We start from the raw sequence: 19755 nt of genomic DNA, 5'->3' as shown, positions 1-19755 counted from the left end.
ACATAGAGCAGACCCGGCCCGGTCTGGGGTGGAGTCCCAGCTCACTGAGGTCCAGACAGTGTGGGAGACTGGCGGGGGGTCTCCCACACTGGCGGGGCGTCACCCTCCCCTGTAGACGTCCCTGCGAGGGCCTCTCCTGTCAGAGAAAGTCTGGAGGGGCTGGCGTGTCTGCCCTCTCCACTCCCACTGGTCCACATCCAGAAAGAAGGACGCTGCCCAGATTTGAGGACATCCTTTAATCACAAATACTTCTCCACAGTCTGGCCACAGGCAGAACGCGACTGTGGTGGGGGTTATTGGGAGACAGCTCAGACCACCCCCAGCAAGACCAACAGCTGTGCCCGCTCCCTCCCAGCCCCTGGGCTGCCTTCCCAGGCCAACGCGTGTGCTTGACCACTCTGGCTGGCATCCCGGGGTGAGCTCTTCTCAGTAGAAGAGGGGATTTGCGGGGAGGCGGGGGGGCGCGGGGGTCTGCTCTGCCGTTGGGGCTCCAGAAGCCTTGGTCAGGCCGGGCCTCCGTGCCTACCTCCCACCTGCTCTGCAGCTTCTGTGAGCGGGCAGCCCTCCCCCTGCCCCCACACACAGACCGTGGCCTACACGATGCCCTCTGGGCGCTTGCTCCTCCAGACCACCAGCACCGTCACGAGCAGGGTCACCAGGATGGGGACCACGATGAAGGGGCAGAGGATGCTGCTGGGTGGGTCCTGCAAGGCCCTGCCTGAGACTGGGCAGTTTCTGAAGTAGCGCTGGTGGACGACGAGGAAGAACTTGTCCACCTCCGCGTTTGGCCAGAAGCAGTCCAGTTTCTGCACCACGTGCCTGGTGCAGTCGGAGAGCTCCCTGTAGCTCCTGCAGGTGGAAAAGCAGGTCGTCAGGCCCTGGTGGGCAGAGGACCCAGAGGGACTCTAGCTGGGGCTCTCCACCCCAATCCCCTGTGGCAAGGTCCACTGAAGCCCAGGCCCTGAGGTGGTGACTGGTTCTAGAGACAAAGGTCCTGGAAGGCTCCTGGGTGGGTGTGTATGGGAAGCGTGTGGCCAGACCCCAGAAGGCAAGCTGGAGCTAAGGGATTCTAGGAGCTATGATGTCACACCAAGGGCAGACTAGAAGGTGGACCAGCCAAGCATCTTCAGAAAGAAGTCTGGAAAAACGAGCTTCAGCCCTTTGAGCCCCTTGCCATCCCCATCACCCTGTGCAGACCACCCCAGCCTGGAAGCTCCCCCAGCGGTCCACAGGACTTGTCGTGAGGCTTCCCACCCTACCTTCACCCCAATGCCTCATCTTCCCACTCTCTCTGGAATTGTGCCATAGTGCTGTCACCTTTCACTCTGGTAGGTTATGCATTCTTTTTGCCTATTGAGTGTAAACACCATAAGGACAGGGATGTTGTCTGTTTGTTCACCTCTGTAATCCCAGTGCCTAGAAGCGTCCCTGGTACATGCCAAGAACCAATACATTTTGTTCTAAATTATGCTAAAATATAAATAACATGAAATTTACCATTTCAACCCTTTTAAACTGTGTAGTCCAGTGGCATTAACTATAGTGGCATTGTTGTGCAACCATCAGCACCATCCATCTCCAGAACTATTTCATTCCCAAACAGAAAATCTGTTCCCATTAAACACTCACACCTGTCTTCCCTCTAGTCTCTGGCAACTCCTGCCTTCTATCTCTGTGAAATCTGATGACTCCAGGTAGCTCACATAAGTGGGCTCATATATTCTTTGTCCTTTTGTAATTGGCTTATTTCACTGAACAGAATGTCCTTGAGGTTCATCCATGTTGTTGCACACGACAGGGTTCCCTTCCTTTTTAAGGCTGAACATATTTCATTTTGTTTATCTGCTCATTGACGGGCATTTGGGTTGCTTCTATGTTTTAACTGTTGTGACAAGTGCTGCTACTTTGAATATGGGAGTTCATGTAGCAGTTCATGTAGTTCAATTACATATTCAAGTCTCTGCTTTCAGTTCTTTCAGGTGCATATTCAGAAGCCAGAAATTGCTGGATCATATTATAAGTTTGTGTTTAGTTTTTTGAGTCAATTTTTTAAAATAAATGAAGATTCAATGTTGGGGAAATGAAAATGTAGTTTCCAGAAGGTATCACTTCTGCTTAGGATGGAAAAAGCAAAACAGAATGCTGATTCCTCTTGAACGACAACCAACAAAGCTGAAGAAACTACAAAGTCATAGATTTTTTTGAGTCCATTAGAGAGCTGAGACTGCAAGTCAGCAGTGTAACTTGAGTTTCAGGGAGGAGCAAGGCTGTGTGAAGAGGATGCAGCTGCTGTACCAGCTGCATAATAATGAGCTGCCCAGGGTTCAGGGTGGGCTGAGGGGGTCAGTCTGGAATTCCTGGGGCCCCAGGTGTACTGGTGGTTCCGTGACTCTTTGCTCTTTCTCATGAGGCTCTAGGGGGAGCATGTGAGAAAGGGGCAGGCACGGACACCACACATTTCCCCAACCCTTCTCACATAAGCAGCAACACTGCCTTGGGCCGCTGAAGGATGAGAAAAACTGATCCCGATGAACAGATTCTGCTGCTTTGAACATGGGAGTGCATTTACCTATTTAAGTCTCTGTGGCTGCAGCTGAACAGGACTGAAGCCCTCCCAGACCCTTATCTCCAGGAAGCTAAGCCTTGAGCTGCTGAGAGAGGGATGGCACAGCCATCAGCCCCAGGGCACAAGAAGACACACCATGGCTGGGAGAAGGGGAGAAAAAACTCTTTTCCCTTGGGAGGACAGTAGGAAACCATTCTGGACCTAGAAACCTGCATGATACCATACCACTGGGGGAGGGACAGGAATCTCCCACCCAAGCCCCCACACCACTGGAGGAGGGACAGGAATCTCCCACCCAAGCCCCCACAGATACAGGGAGGAGGTTGATGGTCTAGGGCTTTTCTAAGCTGAGACTGGACCAGGACAAGGGAATGCCTCTTCCTCTCTACCAAAATAAATCTGGCATAGAATAACAGGCAACAGTACTCTGCTGCAGGGAGGGGTAGAGAGACCTCCTCTGTGGCACAGGTGTTCAGGGTGGGACACAGAACACAGACAAAAATTCTCTAGCCCCACCCTCAGCACAATGGGAGCCCATTGCCAGAGATCTTTGAAGGCTATCATGCTCTGAAGGAAACCATAGCAACACCAAATCCCAGACCCAGCTCAACTCTTCACAAGATCAATTTAAATCCCATAATAACAGCCTGACACAAGAGGCTTAACTATTTCCAGATGTAAATACTATTTGTCTCAATCTCTTCTCTTCTAAACATGCAAGTTCAGCATTCAATAAAACATTAGGACTTGCTGTCAAAAGATAAAGCAATCAACAGAATCTGACTCAGAGATGACCCAGATATGGTAACTACCATACACGGACTTAAAAATATTAATATGATAAAGGGTCTAGTTGAGAAAGTAGACAATATGCACCAACAGAGAATTTCAGCAGAGATGGAAATGTAAGAAAGTCAAAGAGAAATGCTGGGGGAAGAAACCCCACAGTATCAGAGAGTCCATCTTGATGAGGTCATCATCAGACTTGGCATCTGAGGAAAGAACTAGTGAACTTGAAGATGGGTGAATAGAAATTACCCAAGCTGAAACAAAAAGAAAAACACAGAGCATCTAACAGTTGTGATAAATTAAGAGCACTGTCAATGATGTTATCTCTAACTTGTAATTGGAATTCCAAAAGGAGAAGGAATGGGGCAGAAGAAATATTTAAGAGATAATGAGAATGTTCTATAAATAATGAGATGAAAAACCATAAATCCAAGAAGGCCAGAGACACCCCCCCCCCAAACAGAACAAAAAAGCAAAGCAACAGCAACAACAGCCACCTAGATATTAAAGTCAAACTGCTGAAAACCAATGGTGAAGGAAAAAAAATCCAAGAAAAGAATCTTGGAGTCATTCAGGAAAAAAAGAGACATCTACAGAGGAATGTGTGATGTGAACTACAGCAGACCTCTCACTGAGACTATGCAAGCCAGAAGACAATGGGTGGCATTTTTCAAGTACTAGGTGGGGATGGGGGGAGGGGTAGAGGGAAGGGCCACAAACCCCTGTCTGCCCAGAATCTTTTACTCAGCAAAAATATCTTTGAAATATGAGCTTTCAATAAGACCTTTTCAGAAAAAAGCTTATAGAGTTCATGGTCAGCAGACCTGTGCTACAAGAAATGTTAAAGTTCTTCAGTCAAAAGAATATAACAGAAGGAACTTTGGACCCACACAAAGAAATGAAGAGTTCCTCCCAGTAAAATGAAGATTTACAAAATATGCTTTTCCTTATTTTAGGACGGGAAATGAGTACACAGAGCAGAAGCCATAAATCAACATTGAGGAGACACTCAGGCATGTATTGAAAAGCAGAGGGAAAAGGTTGGGGTCCCTCCAGCACCCAAGCACCCCTCCACCACAGCTCCTATCATATGGTCTCTCGATCACTAGGTCACTGTTCTTTCTGCCCTGCTTGCCCTTTGGGCCATGACCCTGCATGCACACAAGGCCTCCCTCAGTCCACATGACCATCTAAATGGATGGAGTGGGCAGAAGTGGTGGATGGTGTGCAGGAGCCATGCCTACAGGGGTGTGAGGTTTTTCTAAGAGAACAAGGACTCATGTTCCAAGCAGAAAATGGAAGTGGAAAAACCTACAGGAAGTCAGGACAGACTGGGTCTCATTGTGGAAAAATGAATTAGTACACGTCAGAAGCCTGGTATGAGGTGAGTGAAAGTGTCGTTAAAAACCAAAGACCAGCCTTTTGAGCATGTGGTTGGCCAACTACAGGGATACATGTTACCAGAGTGTCTTCTTCCCCACCTCAGACCCATCAAATTGATGGGTAGTTTTAGGTGTGGTGCAGACACGGTGACACAGTCAGTCCTAAATGTTGTCCCCTGTGCTCTGCCTGAGGAATAGAGCTGGGTTATCCCTTGAAGGAGGCATTGCCAGAATGGGAAGAACCCCTGACCCAGGAAACTGTGATACCAGGGACCACAGACTGGGCACATGTTGAGGCTGAGCCAGTGGTGGGCCATTCTGGGGCCAAGCACTTTCTCCTTGAAATATCCTTCCTGTCTGCAAAGCCAACCCCTCCACCCCCGTCTAAAAATATCCCTCATGCGGAGTTGGCTGCCCACTTCATCCTGTTTATTTATACAGAAGTGACAGCTGAAACTCTCAATAAATATTGTGAGCTCTGTCAGCAAGGATGTGATACAAGAATTCCTCCCAGAGTACAGACATTCTTCTGATCAAAAGAACATTATACTGACTGAACGGGCCAAAATAATCATCAGGAAATATTCTTGCTTTAACCCTATATTTTCAGTTCTCATGTAATGGAATCATTTTCCTTTTTTGGCCAAGACTTTCTATTCTGGGCCCCCATGTGAACTTTGCTTGGAATGTTCCTGAACAGTATGGTGGGAGTTTTCAGTATGTCTGGGTCCCACCAAGTCCAGGCTCCTGGCACTGCACTTGACGATTATTTTTTCTTGTTGACAAGAAGGTGCCCGCCCCTACCCACAGGGGACTTGTCTGCTCTGGGGATACCAACCAGCATCAGGACTGACTGGTCCTGATTATAGAGCATCTGAGTATGGGCCCTGGTGCCCTGAAAAACTGGGTTCAAATCCAGCTCCACCTCTTACGCTGAGTGATCCCGGGGCCTCATCTCTCCCATCCAAGCCTTATTGTTGTTCAGTGGCTAAGTCATATCCGACTCTTTGTGACCCCATGGACTGCAGCACGCCAGGCTTCCCTGTCCATCACCAACTTCCGGAGCTTGCTCAAACTCATGTCTATTGAGTCGGTGATGACATCCAACGATCTCATCCTCTGTCGTCCCCTTCTCCTCCTGACTTCAATCTTTCCCAGCATCAGGGTCTTTTCCAATGAGTCCGTTCTTCCCATCAGGTGGCCAAAGTAGTGGAGCTTCAGCTTCAGCATCAGTCCTTCCAATGACTATTCAGGACTGATCTCCTTTAGGATGGACTGGTTGGATCTCCTTGTAGTCCAAGGGACTCTCAGGAGTCTTCTCCAGCCTTGGTCATCCAAGCCTTGGTCTCTTTATAATCAATGAAGAGACAGGTCCTGACCTGACAGGGTTATTGGGCAGATCAAATTAAACAAGGTCAAGGACCTGGTGTACAGCAGGTGCCCAGTAAGTGGACAACTTCCGGACAACTGGTGTGTGGTCCCTGAAGGGTACATTTCTTGTTCTATAAACTCGGGTAAATGTTGACCAGGCGGTGTGTGTCTACGTCAGATATCTGAGGAGGAACCACGAGTTTGGTTCACTTTCTTTTTTTTTTTTTCCAGCAGCTTTAAATACCTGCTGGTTGTAGGGGAGGTGGCACCACCTGGCACTCTGGCAGCTGGGGCACGTGAAGGAGACTGGGACCCATTTGAGGCCAGCTTGGGGAGCCCGTCTAAATGCTAGACTGACATGCTGTTGTTCAGTCACCAAGTCCTGTCCTACTCTTTGAGACCCCACGGACTGCAGCACAGCAGCCTTCCCTGTCCTTCACTCTCTCCCGGAGTTTGCTCAGATTCATGTCTATCGAGTTGGTGATGCCATTCAACCATCTCATCCCCTGTTGTCCCCGTCTCCTCTTGCTCAGTCTTTCCCGGCGTCAGGGTTTTTTTTTTCCCCAGACTGATGTGGGGGGATGGTAGTTAGGTAGATAGGGAGGTGTGTGGGTGAGTCCAAGACACAAAGAATGATACTCATTCAGCTTTTGGCTGAATAGTTCTAGAAATACAAATGGCTAACAAGCATCTGGAAAAAAAATTGTTAACCTCACTTTTAAGGAAGAAAGAAGCAACTTCCAAACAATCCATTTTCAAAATGAGAATTATGCAGTGCTGGTGAAGGTACAGTGAAATGAAGCAGGTGTTTGTATCTTTACTAGTAGAAGATAAACTAGTAAAAGTTTCCTGAAAAGCTATTTGGCAATTATGTCTGGAGAACTTCAAAGTCATGGATACCCTTTGAGTCAGGAATTCTATTTCTGGGAATTTTCCTAAATTAATAATATGAAAGGTAGACCAAAGTCATGTAAGAAGATGTCTCCTACAGATTTTTAATTTTGAAAAAGAGCAAGCAGTAGGACAGGGACTCAAGTTGCTTACAAGAGCCTCTGCTATGTAGCTATAAAAAGATATTCAGGAAGAAAACAGTTATGCTAAAACGCTGAACAGAAGAAGCCGTGGAGACCAAATGACACAGACAGCGTGGTTTCAGCATAAAGCGGTCCATGCAGGAGGGGAAGACCCCGGAACGTTAAGAGGAGCTGTCACCCCTAGAGGGTGGTGGACTTTTATTCTCCTATCTCCGCTTTTGGAGGGATTTTTTTTCATGTTTTTCCTACAGGCACATATTATTTTTATAATTGTATGTTTTAAAAGGCCTGTAGAAAGCCGGACACTCAAGCCCCCTGCATTTGCAGCTGTGGGGAGCACGTCTCCTTAGCCTTTGGCGCAGGGAACGCTCTGAATCCCAAGCAGCTGGGAGGACTGAGTGCCAGCCGGGAGCCGGGCTGGCGAGGGGTAGGGGGCGCGAGCACCCTCAGCCCCGCTGCCTGGCGGGTGGCACCTTGCTGGGGGCGGGGCCGCTCCACGTCTGGCACCGCCCAGGGCTCAGAGGGGCTGCGGTGGCCCCGGGCTCCTACTCACTCCTGCAGACCCCCGCCAGGCCCAGCAGGCCCGCAGCCTGCGGCCTTCCTTCCTTCCACCGGCCTAACCTCTGCCCCACTTGGGTGGGGTCAGTCCCGGCCCGGGGACCACCTTGGGGACGCCCCCTCTCCCACCCTCTGCTTCCAGCACGGGGGTTCTGCCCCCGAGGCCGCTCCGGAGTGGGGTGGGATGGAGCTCTGGGACTCCCCTCCTCCCTCAGGTGGGGGGGCGGGAAGCGCTGCTCCAGGATGTAGTGGGAGGAGGGGCGGACTCCTCGGAGAGATACAAGGCTGTGGCAATTCGGGGGCGCGGCCGGCCAGAGGGCCCTCTCCTCCTCTCGGGTTCCACACGGATGCTGCGGGGATGAGATGCCCAGTCTCCGAGGGGCGTCTGCGCCTGGGGGCTGAGAGGGCCCCGAGGCCAGGACCCCCTTTGGCATCCATCCGCCCGCTGGCTCCCCGCCCCAGGCGTCCAAGGACCCCGCGCTCCCTGGACCCTTCTTGCCGGAAGGACGAGGCCACCAGATGGCGCCCCCTCCTCGGGGACCGCCTCTCCTTGGTCCCTCCTCCCCTGACCTCTTCCCCAGAGACCCCCTCCCTCGCGGTCAGCACCCCCCCCACCCCGCCCCGTCTCTCGCTCGGGGCTCTCTGTCTTCTCGCTCCATCTGCCCGTCCGTGGCCTGCCTCATCTGACCGCGCCCTTCCCGCCCGTGAGGGTCCTCCGCGCTCGGCGGCGCTGCTTCACTTCTCTGCCGGGCTCTGCGACTGCAACCTCCAACACTCCTGACATCCTCACCCCCATCTGAAGCCTTCCTGGGCACAGCGGGCTGTCCATGTACCTGACTCTCGGGGTGCCCCCGGCCTAGCCCCACCTCTCATTCTTGGCTGGGAAGCCTTGCCCTCTCTGAGTTGCCTTGGGTCCCCCCATTTCCAGGGGTTCCCTCCCCTCCTGCAGCCCCGTCACTGACCAGCTTTCATTTCTCTGCACTGATCGTGGGCCAGGGGCGTGGGCATCTGTGTCTCTTCTCCTCCCCCTACTCAGCTTAGCAGCTCAGTCAGTTCAGTTCAGTGACTCAGTCGTGTCCAACTCTCTGCGACCCCATGGACTGCAACATGCCAGGCTTCCCTGTCCATCATCAACTCCCGGAGCTTGCTCAAACTCATGTCCGTGGCATTGGTAATGCCATCCAACCATCTCATCTTCTGTCGTCCCCTTCTCCTCCTGCCTTCAATCTTTCCCAGCATCAGAGTCTTTTCCAGTGAGTCAATTCTTCGCATCAGGTAGCCAAAGTATTAGAGCTTCAGCTTCAGCATCAGTCCTTCCAATGAATATTCAGGACTGATTTCCTTTAGGATGGACTGGTTGGATATCCTTGCTGTCCAAAGGCAGCCATCATCTTCCTCCTCCGCTTTCCTCTCTTCTGCAGTTTGGGCTCTGTCCACCATGGGCTCCCGGGGCCAGAGCCCTGGCCTCTGTGCTCTCCAGCCTCGCCCACTGCCCACACCAGCTCGCCCTTGCTTCATACCTTCAATGCTCTGCCCCCTCCCCGCACCTGCGCTGCATTCAAAAGCTCTCATGCAGCCCCCGCCCCTCACTCTCAACTGTGCCCCTCCTTCTCCCCCTGGCCACCCTGCCTGGCTGGTGTTTCTGCCTCAGGACCTTTGCACATGCTGCACTTTCTGTGTGGAAGACCGTTCACCTGGTCGTCACAAGGCCAGTATCTGCATGTCCCTCAGATGTCACCTCCTCAAACAGGCCTTTTTTTCTGATGCTTCAACTCGTTAGGATCCCCAGCAAAGTAGGGTTTTCCTTCACAGCTGTGTCCTTCTTCGTATCTGAACTTTTAACTCAGGATTGTTCACTCACTGTTGGTCTCGGTTTCTAGACTGCAAACACCACGAGGGCAGGGAGAGTGTAGGGAAAAACAAAGCCCCATTCATCAGCTGACTGTTCACAGCAGTCATCTCAAAGGCAAGAGAAACAAAAGCAGAAGGAAGAGAAAGGGACGGATCTGCCTGGAGACAGGAGAGGACGCGGGGGCGATGGAGCACAATCCAGCGCAGAAGACTGTAACCTGGTAACCCGGTAACCTGGTAACCCGGTAACCTGGTAGCCGGGAAGAGAGGGGCGTTCATACGGAGAAGGGCGTTGTCACAGGTCCGCAGGGTCCAGAGAGCCTCCTGCTGTGAGTAATCAGGACAGACTCTTCTTGTGGGGGGCTGTAACACACCTCTCCAGGTTGAGTGAATAGTAACTAGCATAAAAATGAAAAATAAATTTAATAAACCTGATTTCAGTGACTATATGAGGAAGTTTCTATCCTGCAAAGAATCAACAAGCTTTTTAAAAGTCCCAGGATCCTATTTAGGCCGCAAAGGAAAACTTGGTAAATTCTCAAAGTGGAGATTTTAAGTCTTTGGCTACAATATCAGAAACTAGAAATTAGTAAAAAAAGGATAAAATTAAAAAAAAATTAACTCCTAGAAATGAAAGATCACTCTTATATAATTTCAGGGCCAAATGGCATTTAAAAATTCAATTATAGGTTGTTAAGAAAAAATAATGGCAACACTGCATGTAAAAATTAATGAAATCAAGGCAAAACTGAATTTTGAGAAAAATCTGCAGTTGTAATTTATCTTATTATTACTAAAAATAAATGAAAATAAATGAAGTAAGAATCCAAATAAAGACATTTAAATAAAGAAACACAAAATAGATCTCTCCAAAGGGCAAATAGTTTAAATGCATTACTAATTATTGAAAACTAGTATTTATTGATATTTTTTAAAAACATAAAAATGAATAAGTAGATTCAGCAGTTGATTCTTTAGAAAAATAGCTACAATGAAATGATCACATTTGTGGATAATCCAGAAAAAAAGCAGAGAAAACACCAACATACAAAACCATAGTTAAAAGATTAGAAGAAGTATGAGACTAACATGCAAAACATGTATGTTAAAAATTGGAAAGTCTTTGATGAATGGGAATGCTTTGGGGGAGATTATAAATGATGATCTGGACTTATAAAGTTGAAAATCTGAGAGGAAAAAAGAAAAAAATTGCTAAAGAACTACTTTCACAAAAGGTGCTAGACTCAGGCGGTTCTTTCAGATTCTTAAGGTCACAGAAAAAGATGTCAAGCTTCTCAGCTCTTTGAAATAGTTAACAAAACCCTGATCCCAAACCTCTTAAGATGGCCCGCCCACGTGCCTGGGAACAGGCAGGCTCATGCAACAGATGTTCACTTTCACTTATAAATAGACACAGATGTCCTTTTTCAAACACTAGCAACTTTAAGCTAGTGTATAGAATAAAGTGGGTTTATTTCAGGAAGGCTTCAGTGCTATTACTATAAAATCATACTTCAGTTTGTCAAAGGAAAGCAGCAATCGTTTTGATACATGTGGCAAAGGCGTTTGATAAAACTGAACATTCATTTCTGATTTTAAAAAAAGCCCAACTTTGTAAAGCACAAAGAAGTTCTTCTGAATGTGATAAAACAAAATCTCTCAAATGAATAGCAAACATCACGTTTGCTATTGAGGCATTTTCATCACAATTAGGAACCCGTTTGTGTTTTAGGTGGCCAGGTCTGCCTTCCTCCTGGTTTTTCCACCTTCGCTCCCACCCAAGATTTCATAAATAGCCACTTCAGGACCTTTCCAAAGTTGGGAGGGGCTGACAGCTCACCAGGCCACTTCCTCTGGTGGCAGAAAGCCATGGGCTGGCCCACCCTACGTCAGGCTCCAGGCTCGGAGCCAGTGTGCCAGGCCAGCTCATCTCTGCAAAGGGCCTCCAACCACACACAGGAGGGGCCGAGTGGCCCTCAGGGCGGGTAACCAAGCCCACCTGGGGGACTGTTCCCCAGACCCACAGTGCCTGGAGGCTGCACAGGACAGGGCATCTTTTGTTTTTCTTGACGCTGCAGGGAGCATATAAGAAGTCCTGTTGATGGTTGGATTGAAAACATTTCACTTCGAACTCTGGAGTCACCTGCAAACTTGTGCTGTGCTGGTGGGACCCAAGCCAGCAGTGTACCTGGGCTCACCTGGACCCCAAGGACTTGCTATGGGGGTGGGGGGCAGGTGGACACCATTCTGCGAAGCCCTCCCTAAACTAGGGACATCAGAGAGATTCCACCCAGCTGGAAAAATCCACCGAGACCAAGTGATAGGCGTCTTCATGCATTTCTGCCGGCCTAGGGCTGACCCACAGGACACCTCGCCAGGAACGCTTTGCAGTCAGCATGACCACGGCGTGCAAACGCACTCTTGCGGGTGTTTGCTAGGTTCCCACTACACTGGGTCTCTGTCTGCTGTAGCACAGGGACTCCTGTTCTACATGTCTGGGCAAACCCATCTTCCCTGGGAGCACTGGGAACCACGAGCTCCATGTCTGTCCAGGAATGACACACGCTAGGAGGTGCCCCCTAATACTCCCGGGTCAACAAATAAACAAACAACGCGACAGGCTTCATACCAAGCCTGAATGGCAGAGGTCAGTTCCAGCTCCCATCTTCACAAGACCAGCTCCCTGGCTAAACAGTACCTCCCAGACCACCGGCACTTGCTGAGCGAGGTGGACAAATGCCATTCTTCTTGGAAAATGAAAATGATATGAATAAAGGTGAGAAAAAAGGATCTTGGAAGGGGGCTGTTCAAGGTAAGAAGAGGAAGAAAAGTGGAAAGAGGCTGGCGTTTTCTCTGTCCCTCAGGAGACACCCCCATCTGGAGGTTCCATCACCTAGACAGCAGAGGAAGCCAGGTACCTGGGGAGACTGCGGGACCCCGCCCTCTTGGACAAGCCCTCTCGGTCCTCATTCTCACCGTCCCCTCCCACCCTGCGGCCTCTGGCTTCAGCTCCTCTGTCTTTTGCTCTTTCATTCTGTCTTCTCCTGGCCTGGAGCCAGCCTGACTGTCCCACTCCTGAGACATTCCACCAAGGCAAATGCCAGCAGTGTTCTGGGGTCCATGGAGCTTGGGGGACGCTGCACAGAGGGCCGCCCCACTCAGTACAGACAGGCGCTGAGTCCCCAGGATCTCCTCCCGCCTGGCCGCCTAGAGCTTCTTGCCTTGCAGACACGGGGGAGGGGGACTTCTGGGAAATTCTGAGCCTGTTTCTTCTCATGCGGTCTTGTTTCCAGCCGCCTCTCAGGACCCACTTAGGAATGACCCACTCGGTGACCCTCAGGCCGGATTTTGCATCTCCTGTTCCAGAGGAAGTTGTTCTCCCAGCCCTGGTCCACAGCAGGGACAGAGAGGGGGACCCCTTCGTCCGATGCCCCCAGCCACCTCGCCACCTGCCTGCATACATTCCTGTCTCCAGCTCAGTACTGTGGGGATACACCCCTAGGCGCGACCTCCGGGCCCTGGGACCCCTGTGTCTCCCCCATCCCTGCGGGTGCTGCAGCCGCCCATGTGCTGTCTGCCCACCCGGGGTGTGACCTCGGGTTCCCTGCTGTACCCCGGGCCTGGCACTGGGCACACCTTGCCCCGTGGAGGAGGCTGACATGTCTGTGACTCTAGGAGCCACTCAGAGTCCTTGTCCCCTGAGCCTGGGCTGGGAGGGAAGGGGCATTGGGGGGGGGGTCACTGTCCCTTCTAGCCTGGGCTGTCCAGGACCCCAGTGTGGACAGATGAGCCCTGGGGACAGCTGGGTTCCCCACCTGCATAGGGGCTCTGCAGCAGGGAGTCCCAGGCCCCCGGTGCACACGCCTCTCAGAAGCACAGGCCGCAGTCTCTGCACTCAGAGCTGGCAGTGTATCAGTCCCCACTCAGACCCCGTAAGCTGGAGGCGCACCTCGGGGAAGGATGGGGGGACACCCTGAGCTGAGTCTTCACTCGGCATCCAGACCGGTCGCGGCCGCCTGGAAGCACGGTGTGCAGCACGTGGGGCCGGGCTGTGTGTGGGGGGCCCTGGGTGGGGTTGGAAGGATGCCCCCTCCTCCAGGCAGGGCATGCGGCTTGGGAAGCCAGATTTCCGCTTCTGCCTCAGCCAGCTGCCCTGTGAAGCTGCTGTGTGTCCTCAGGCAAGAGGCTCAGGATCTCTGAGCTGTGGGATCCAACTGGGCAGAAGGCCCAGGGCTGAGATGGCTGCCAGGAAGCCAGTGCATGTGGGGCGGTCCCCACTCCCCGACCCTCACCGGGAAAAGCACCCAGCCAAGGTGATGCTAGTAAAGTGATGCTCAAAATCCTCCAAGCCGGGCTTCAGCAGTACGTGAACCGGGAACTTCCAGATTTCAAGCTGGTTTTAGAAAAGGCAGAGGAACCAGAGATCAAATTGCCAACATCTGCTGGATCATCGAAAAAGCAAGAGTTCCAGAAAAACATCTATTTCTGCTTTATTGACTATGCCAAAGCCTTTGACTGTGTGGATCATCACAAACTCTGGGAAATTCTGAAAGAGATGGGAATACCAGACCACCTGACCTGCCTCCTGAGAAATCTGTGTGCAGGTCAGGAAGCAACAGTTAGAACTGGACATGGAACAACAGACTGGTTCCAAATAGGAAAAGGAGTCCATCAAGGCTGGATATTGTCACCCTACTTATTTAACTTATATGCAGAGTACATCATGAGAAACGCTGGACTGGAAGAAGCACAAGCTGGAATCAAGATTGCCGGGAGAAATATCAATAACCTCAGATATGCAGATGACACCACCCTTATGGCAGAAAGTGAAGAGGAACTAAAGAGCCTCTTGATGAAAGTGAAAGAGGAGAGAGAAAAAGTTGGCTTAAAACTCAACATTCAGAAAACGAAGATCATGGCATCTGGTCCCATCACTTCGTGGGAAATAGATGGGGAAACAGTGGAAACAGTGGCAGACTTTATTTTTTTTGGCTCCAAAATCCCTGCAGATGGTGACTACGGCCATGAAATTAAAAGACGCTTACTCCTTGGAGGGAAAATTATGACCAACCTAGACAGCATATTATAAAGCAGAGACACTACTTTGCCAAAAAGGTCCATCTAGTCAAGTCTATGGTTTTTCCAGTGGTCATGTATGAGAGTGAGAGTTGGAACATAAGGAAGGTTGAGCGCCAAAGAATTGATGTTTTTGAACTGTGGTGTTGGAGAAGACTCCTGCGAGTCCCTTGGACTGCAAGGAGATCCAACCAGTCCATCCTAAAGGAGATCAGTCCTGAGTGTTCATTGGAAGGACTGATGTTGAAGCCGAAACTCCAATACTCTGGCCACCTGATGCGAAGAACTGACTCATTGGAAAAGACCCTGATGCTGGGAAAGATTGAGGGTAGGAGGAGAGGGGGACACGACAGAGGATGAGATGGTTGGATGGCATCCCTGACTTGATGGACATGAGTTTGAGCAAACTCAGAGAGTTGGTGATGGACAGGGAGGCCTGGCATGCTGCGGTCCATGAGGTTATGAAGAGTCGGACACGACTGAGCGGCTGAACTGAACTGAAGGTGACTGCTATCAACTGAGGACGTCACCGTTTTCCTGTGTTTCTGGAAGATGTCCACAGAGTTTGGGGGACAACCCGGAGCTTTGCCACCATGCCGGGCAGCTCTCCACCCCGTCCTGGTGTCCTGAGCTTGGCACTGGTCAGGCCACTGGGCCTCTGCTCCCTCTCCAGGCTCTGTAGAGAGAGCACCCCCTCCTTGCCCACCCCCAGGATTCCTCAGTGGAGCCCAGCCTGTGAGACGCACCCGCACGGAGGAGCAGGAAGGCCCAGAGGGGACAGAGGGGCTGCTGGGTGCCGTGCGGGGAGACTGGACTTCAGGGACCCAAGGCTGAGAGACCGAGGGGGGCAGGCACCCGCCTCTTCGGACACCCTGTGGCAGGTGGGGCTGGTCTGATGTCCACAAGGGGGTCTGGGCTCCTGCTGGGAGCACGTGCACACCGGGCCCTGGGGCAGGACAGGCCCAGTCTCGCCCCGCTGGGCGATGGACACCCTGTAACTAGGAGGGAGCTGCGGGCATGCAGAATGGGGACTCACTTAGGCTGGGGTGCATGGCCCGCACACCCCGAAGCTGGCTGTGACCTCCGAGTGGACATGCCCCATCCCTGTGACAGCGAAACCCTCTGTTGTTCAGCGGACAGGACACACTGAGGCCATTCACATGGCGCCCAGACTCCGCCCCGCCTGGCAGCCCAGGGAGCTGGGCAGGCGACCAAGCAAGTGGCCCCAGAGGGCAGTGAGGTGGCTGGCCCAGGGGTCTGACTTGGGGTCTGCTTGCCTCCTACATGTAGACCGCTAACCCCGTTGGGGAGGGGCCTCCCCCACTGGCCCTCTTCCATGGGCTCTGCTCCGGGCAGGAAGGACTCTGGGCCCCTATGCCCTGGCTGGGAGGAGTCCATCCCTGGCTCCGAAAGCAGCCACTCTGGCATCAGACACCAGCTGGGCGCTGCCAGGCCGGGCTCCCCACGGGCAGCAGGGCACACCACCACCTCAGGATCAGGCTGCAGCAGGACCTGGCTCCGGGGGTCTGCGGTGCGAGGAGGGAGGCTCCAGTTTCCAAATGCAGGGGGTGTCTTCCAAGGGTCGGTAGGTGGGGTGTGACTGTGCTCACAGCGCTCGGCCCCGGGTCTGAGGACACCAGGAGCAGTGCCCACTGGTGGCCAGGCCAGTGGGACCCCTCTGACCCGCTGCCACCCTGGGATCTCCCAGGACCACTGTGTGGACACCCAGGTCCAGCAGGGTGAAGTCCCCAGCTGGCCGCACCCAGCCTGCTGGGGCCCAGGGCCCTGCCCTTGCCAGGACATGGGTGAACATGCTTGTCTGAGCCCGGGATTAAGCAGGACTGCCAGGGCGCTATATTTGGACTCTAACAGCCTTTGGGAAGCCACGTTGGCGGCCAGAGGGACGGTATTTCCCCTCCAGGCCCTGCAGCCCCGCCCCTGGGCCTGGGCAGGGCCCTGGTCCCCGTCCCCCTGCCCTGGTGGTCCTCTGTCTCCCTGATGCCACTGGATTCTCCTGGGACCCCCGAGAGCTTCCCAAAGCCTTGACGGACTACCTTCCCCTCCTCAGTAAGGGCCCCCAGCATGAGCTCACCCCCAACCACATGTCCCGCCAGCTGCCCATGCCCAGCTGGCCCCCTCCTGGCTGGCCCATCTTGTCTGGAGCTCAAGGCAACACTGAGGGTTGGGGCAGAGCCGCACAACATTCTGTACCACAGGACAGCGACCAGCGGTGGGCTTTGAGAACTGAGGCTCCATGCTTCTACCTTTAAAATGGGTAGAGTGGTCCCAGGCTCCCAGCAAGGGGGCGTGAGTCCCCCACCTTGCCTAGTAGGAGGCAGTCATGAGGCTAAGAAGCCCCACTTGAGATGCCCACCCCACCCCACTGAGGCACCTGGCTGCCCCTGATCCCCTGGCCTGGTGATACGTTCCACCACCCCGGGAACATGTGCCCATGCAGGAGGGCAAGTCCCCCCAGCAAGGGAGAAGCTCCCAGTCATCCTCAGGGGCTTCTCCGTGGCCCCAAATCACCCTGGGACACAAGCCTGGACCATGAGCACCCGGAGGATGGAGACACAGGGAAATAGGTGTCACGGGGAAACTGCAGACCCACCTGGCTTCCAGGAGAGGGGTCTCAAACCTCCCCCACCTGCTCTGGGACCAGGTGGGGAGGGGTGTCATGCACTGGTGCTCCCCATCGGCTCACGTCCCCAGCGGTCTCAGCTGCCAGGGTCTGAGGATGTGTGTCTTGCGAGCTCTTCCCCAGGCAGCCGTGGTGCAGCCCCTGGGCCTCCGGGCCCATGTCCTGCCTGCCCTGCTCCTCTGCTGTCTATTTCTGGCCCCCTGGTTCTGGCAACCCACGAACCTCTGGGCCAGAGAAAAGGAGCTCATGTTTAAAAGACAAAGCAAAACATCTTCTGCTTTCTCTGAAAACACGATGAAAAGCCAGAGACAATGGGACAACAAGCAGCTTCGTGAACTTCATGCTCATGAACTATATGAACAAGGCTGCTCAGCATAGACGTAGTATCCTGTCAGGCTGTCACTCAAGTACAAAGGCAGCAAAAAGCTCCTTGGAAAGTTCTGAATTCTGAGAATGTACTAATCACATGGCTTATTTCTAGAATCTACTTCAAACTGTTGCCTGAATTTAAAACACGTAAAAACGAATGATGATGTTAAAAACAGTAAGACATATTTGAATTAACAGCCTGTCTGCACAGATTAAGTAACCAAGAGCCCTATCAGATCAATAGTTATTGCTGATAAAAGAACAGAGAGTACAAAATAGGTAGATGCAATGATAGATAAGTAAATAGATGGATGGATGGATAGAAAGAGGTAGATGGAGAGATAGATATCAGTTCAGTTCAGTTCAGTTGCTCAGTTGTGTCTGACTCTTTGTGACCCCATGAATCGCAGCATGCCAGGCCTCCCTCTCCATCACCAACTCCCGGAGTTCACTCAGACTCACGTCCATCGAGTCGGTGATGCCATCTAGCCATCTCATCCTCTGTCGTCCCCTTCTCCTCCTGCCCCCAATCCCTCCCAGCATCAGGGTCTTTTCCAATAAGTCAGCTCTTCGCATGAGGTGGCATCATTCCTTCCAAAGAAATCCCAGTAATGTCTCTGTTTTTCAATATGCCATCTAGGTTGGTCATAACTTTTCTTCCAAGGAGTAAGCGTCTTTTAATTTCATGGCTGCAGTTACCATCTACAGTGATTTTGGAGCCCAAAAAAATAAAGTCTGACACTGTTTCCACTGTTTCCCCATCTATTTGCCATGAAGTGATGGGACCAGATGCCATGATCTTCGTTTTCTGAATGTTGAGCTGTAAGCCAACTTTTTCACTCGCCTCTTTCACTTTCATCAAGAGGCTTTTGAGTTCTTCTTCACTTTCTGCCATAAGGGTGGTGTCATCTGCATATCTGAGGTTATTGATATTTCTCCCGGCAATCTTGATTCCAGCTTGTGCTTCTTCCAGCCCAGCGTTTCTCATGATGTACTCTGCATATAAGTTAAATAAGCAGGGTGACAATATACAGCCTATGGAGGGAGCCAAAACACCAGAGGTCTGAATGCAGAGTTCCAAAGAATAGCAAGGAGAGATAAGAAAGCCTTTCTCAGTGATCAATGCAAACAAACAGAGGAAAACAATAGAATGGGAAAGACTAGAGATCTCTTCAAGAAAATTAGAGACACCAAGGGAACATTTCATGTAAAGATGGACACACTAAAGGTCAGAAATGGTAGGGACCTAACAGAGGTAGAAGATACTAAGAAGAGGTGGCAAGAATACACAGAAGAACTGTACAAAAAAGATCTTCACGACCCAGATAATCACGATAGTATGATCACTCACTTAGAGCTAGACATCCTGGAATGCAAAGTCAAGTGGGCCTTAGGAAGCATCACTATGAACAAAGCTAGTGGAGGTGATGGAATTCCAGTTGAGCTATTTCAAATCCTAAAAGATGATGCTGTGAAAGTGCTGCACTCAATATGCCAGCAAAGTTGGAAAATTCAGCAGCTGCCACAGGACTGGAAAAGGTCAGTTTTCATTCCAATCCCAAAGAAAGGCAATGCCAAAGAATGCTCAAACTACCACACAATTGCACTCATCTCACACACTAGCAAAGTAATGCTCAAAACTCTCCAAGCCCGGCTTCAACAGTATGTGAACCATGAACTTCCAAATGTTCAAGCTGGATTTAGAAAAGGCAGAGGAACCATAGAATAAATTGCCAACATCCATTGGATCATTGAAAAAGCAAGAGAGTTTCAGAAAAACATCTACATCTGCTTTATTGACTACGCCAAAGCCTTTGACTGTGTGGATCACAACAAATTGTGGAACATTCTGAAAGAGATGGGAATACTAGATCACCTGACCTGCCCCCTGAGAAATCTGTGTGCAGGTCAGGGAGCAACAGTTAGAACTGGACATGGAACACAGACTGGTTCCTAATAGGAAAAGGAGTATGTCAAGGCTGTATATTGTCACCCTGCTTGTTTAACTTATATGCAGAGTACATCATGAGAAATGCTGGGCTGGATGAAGCACAAGCTGGAATCAAGATTGCTAGGAGAAATATCAATAACCTCAGATATGCAGATGACACCACCCTT

The 19755-nt window shown here is 51.3% G+C and overlaps 1 protein-coding gene across 1 annotated transcript in view; it reads right to left on the bottom strand.

Moving 5' to 3' along the window:
- Positions 1 to 216: 216 nt before the first annotated feature.
- Positions 217 to 19755, bottom strand: part of RAMP1 (receptor activity modifying protein 1) — a 41173-nt gene continuing 21634 nt past the window's right edge. The window contains exon 3 of the mRNA NM_001083777.2: positions 217 to 849. Coding sequence (NP_001077246.2) covers positions 594 to 849 — 256 coding nt within the window. The 3' untranslated portion in view covers positions 217 to 593. The remainder of the gene's footprint in view (positions 850 to 19755) is intronic.

The sequence above is a fragment of the Bos taurus genome, chromosome 3 (assembly GCF_002263795.3).
Source record: "Bos taurus isolate L1 Dominette 01449 registration number 42190680 breed Hereford chromosome 3, ARS-UCD2.0, whole genome shotgun sequence".
Lineage (NCBI taxonomy): Eukaryota > Metazoa > Chordata > Mammalia > Artiodactyla > Bovidae > Bos > Bos taurus.
The sequence above is the reverse complement of the archived record's forward strand: the minus strand, read 5'-3'. Positions and strand labels throughout refer to the sequence as shown.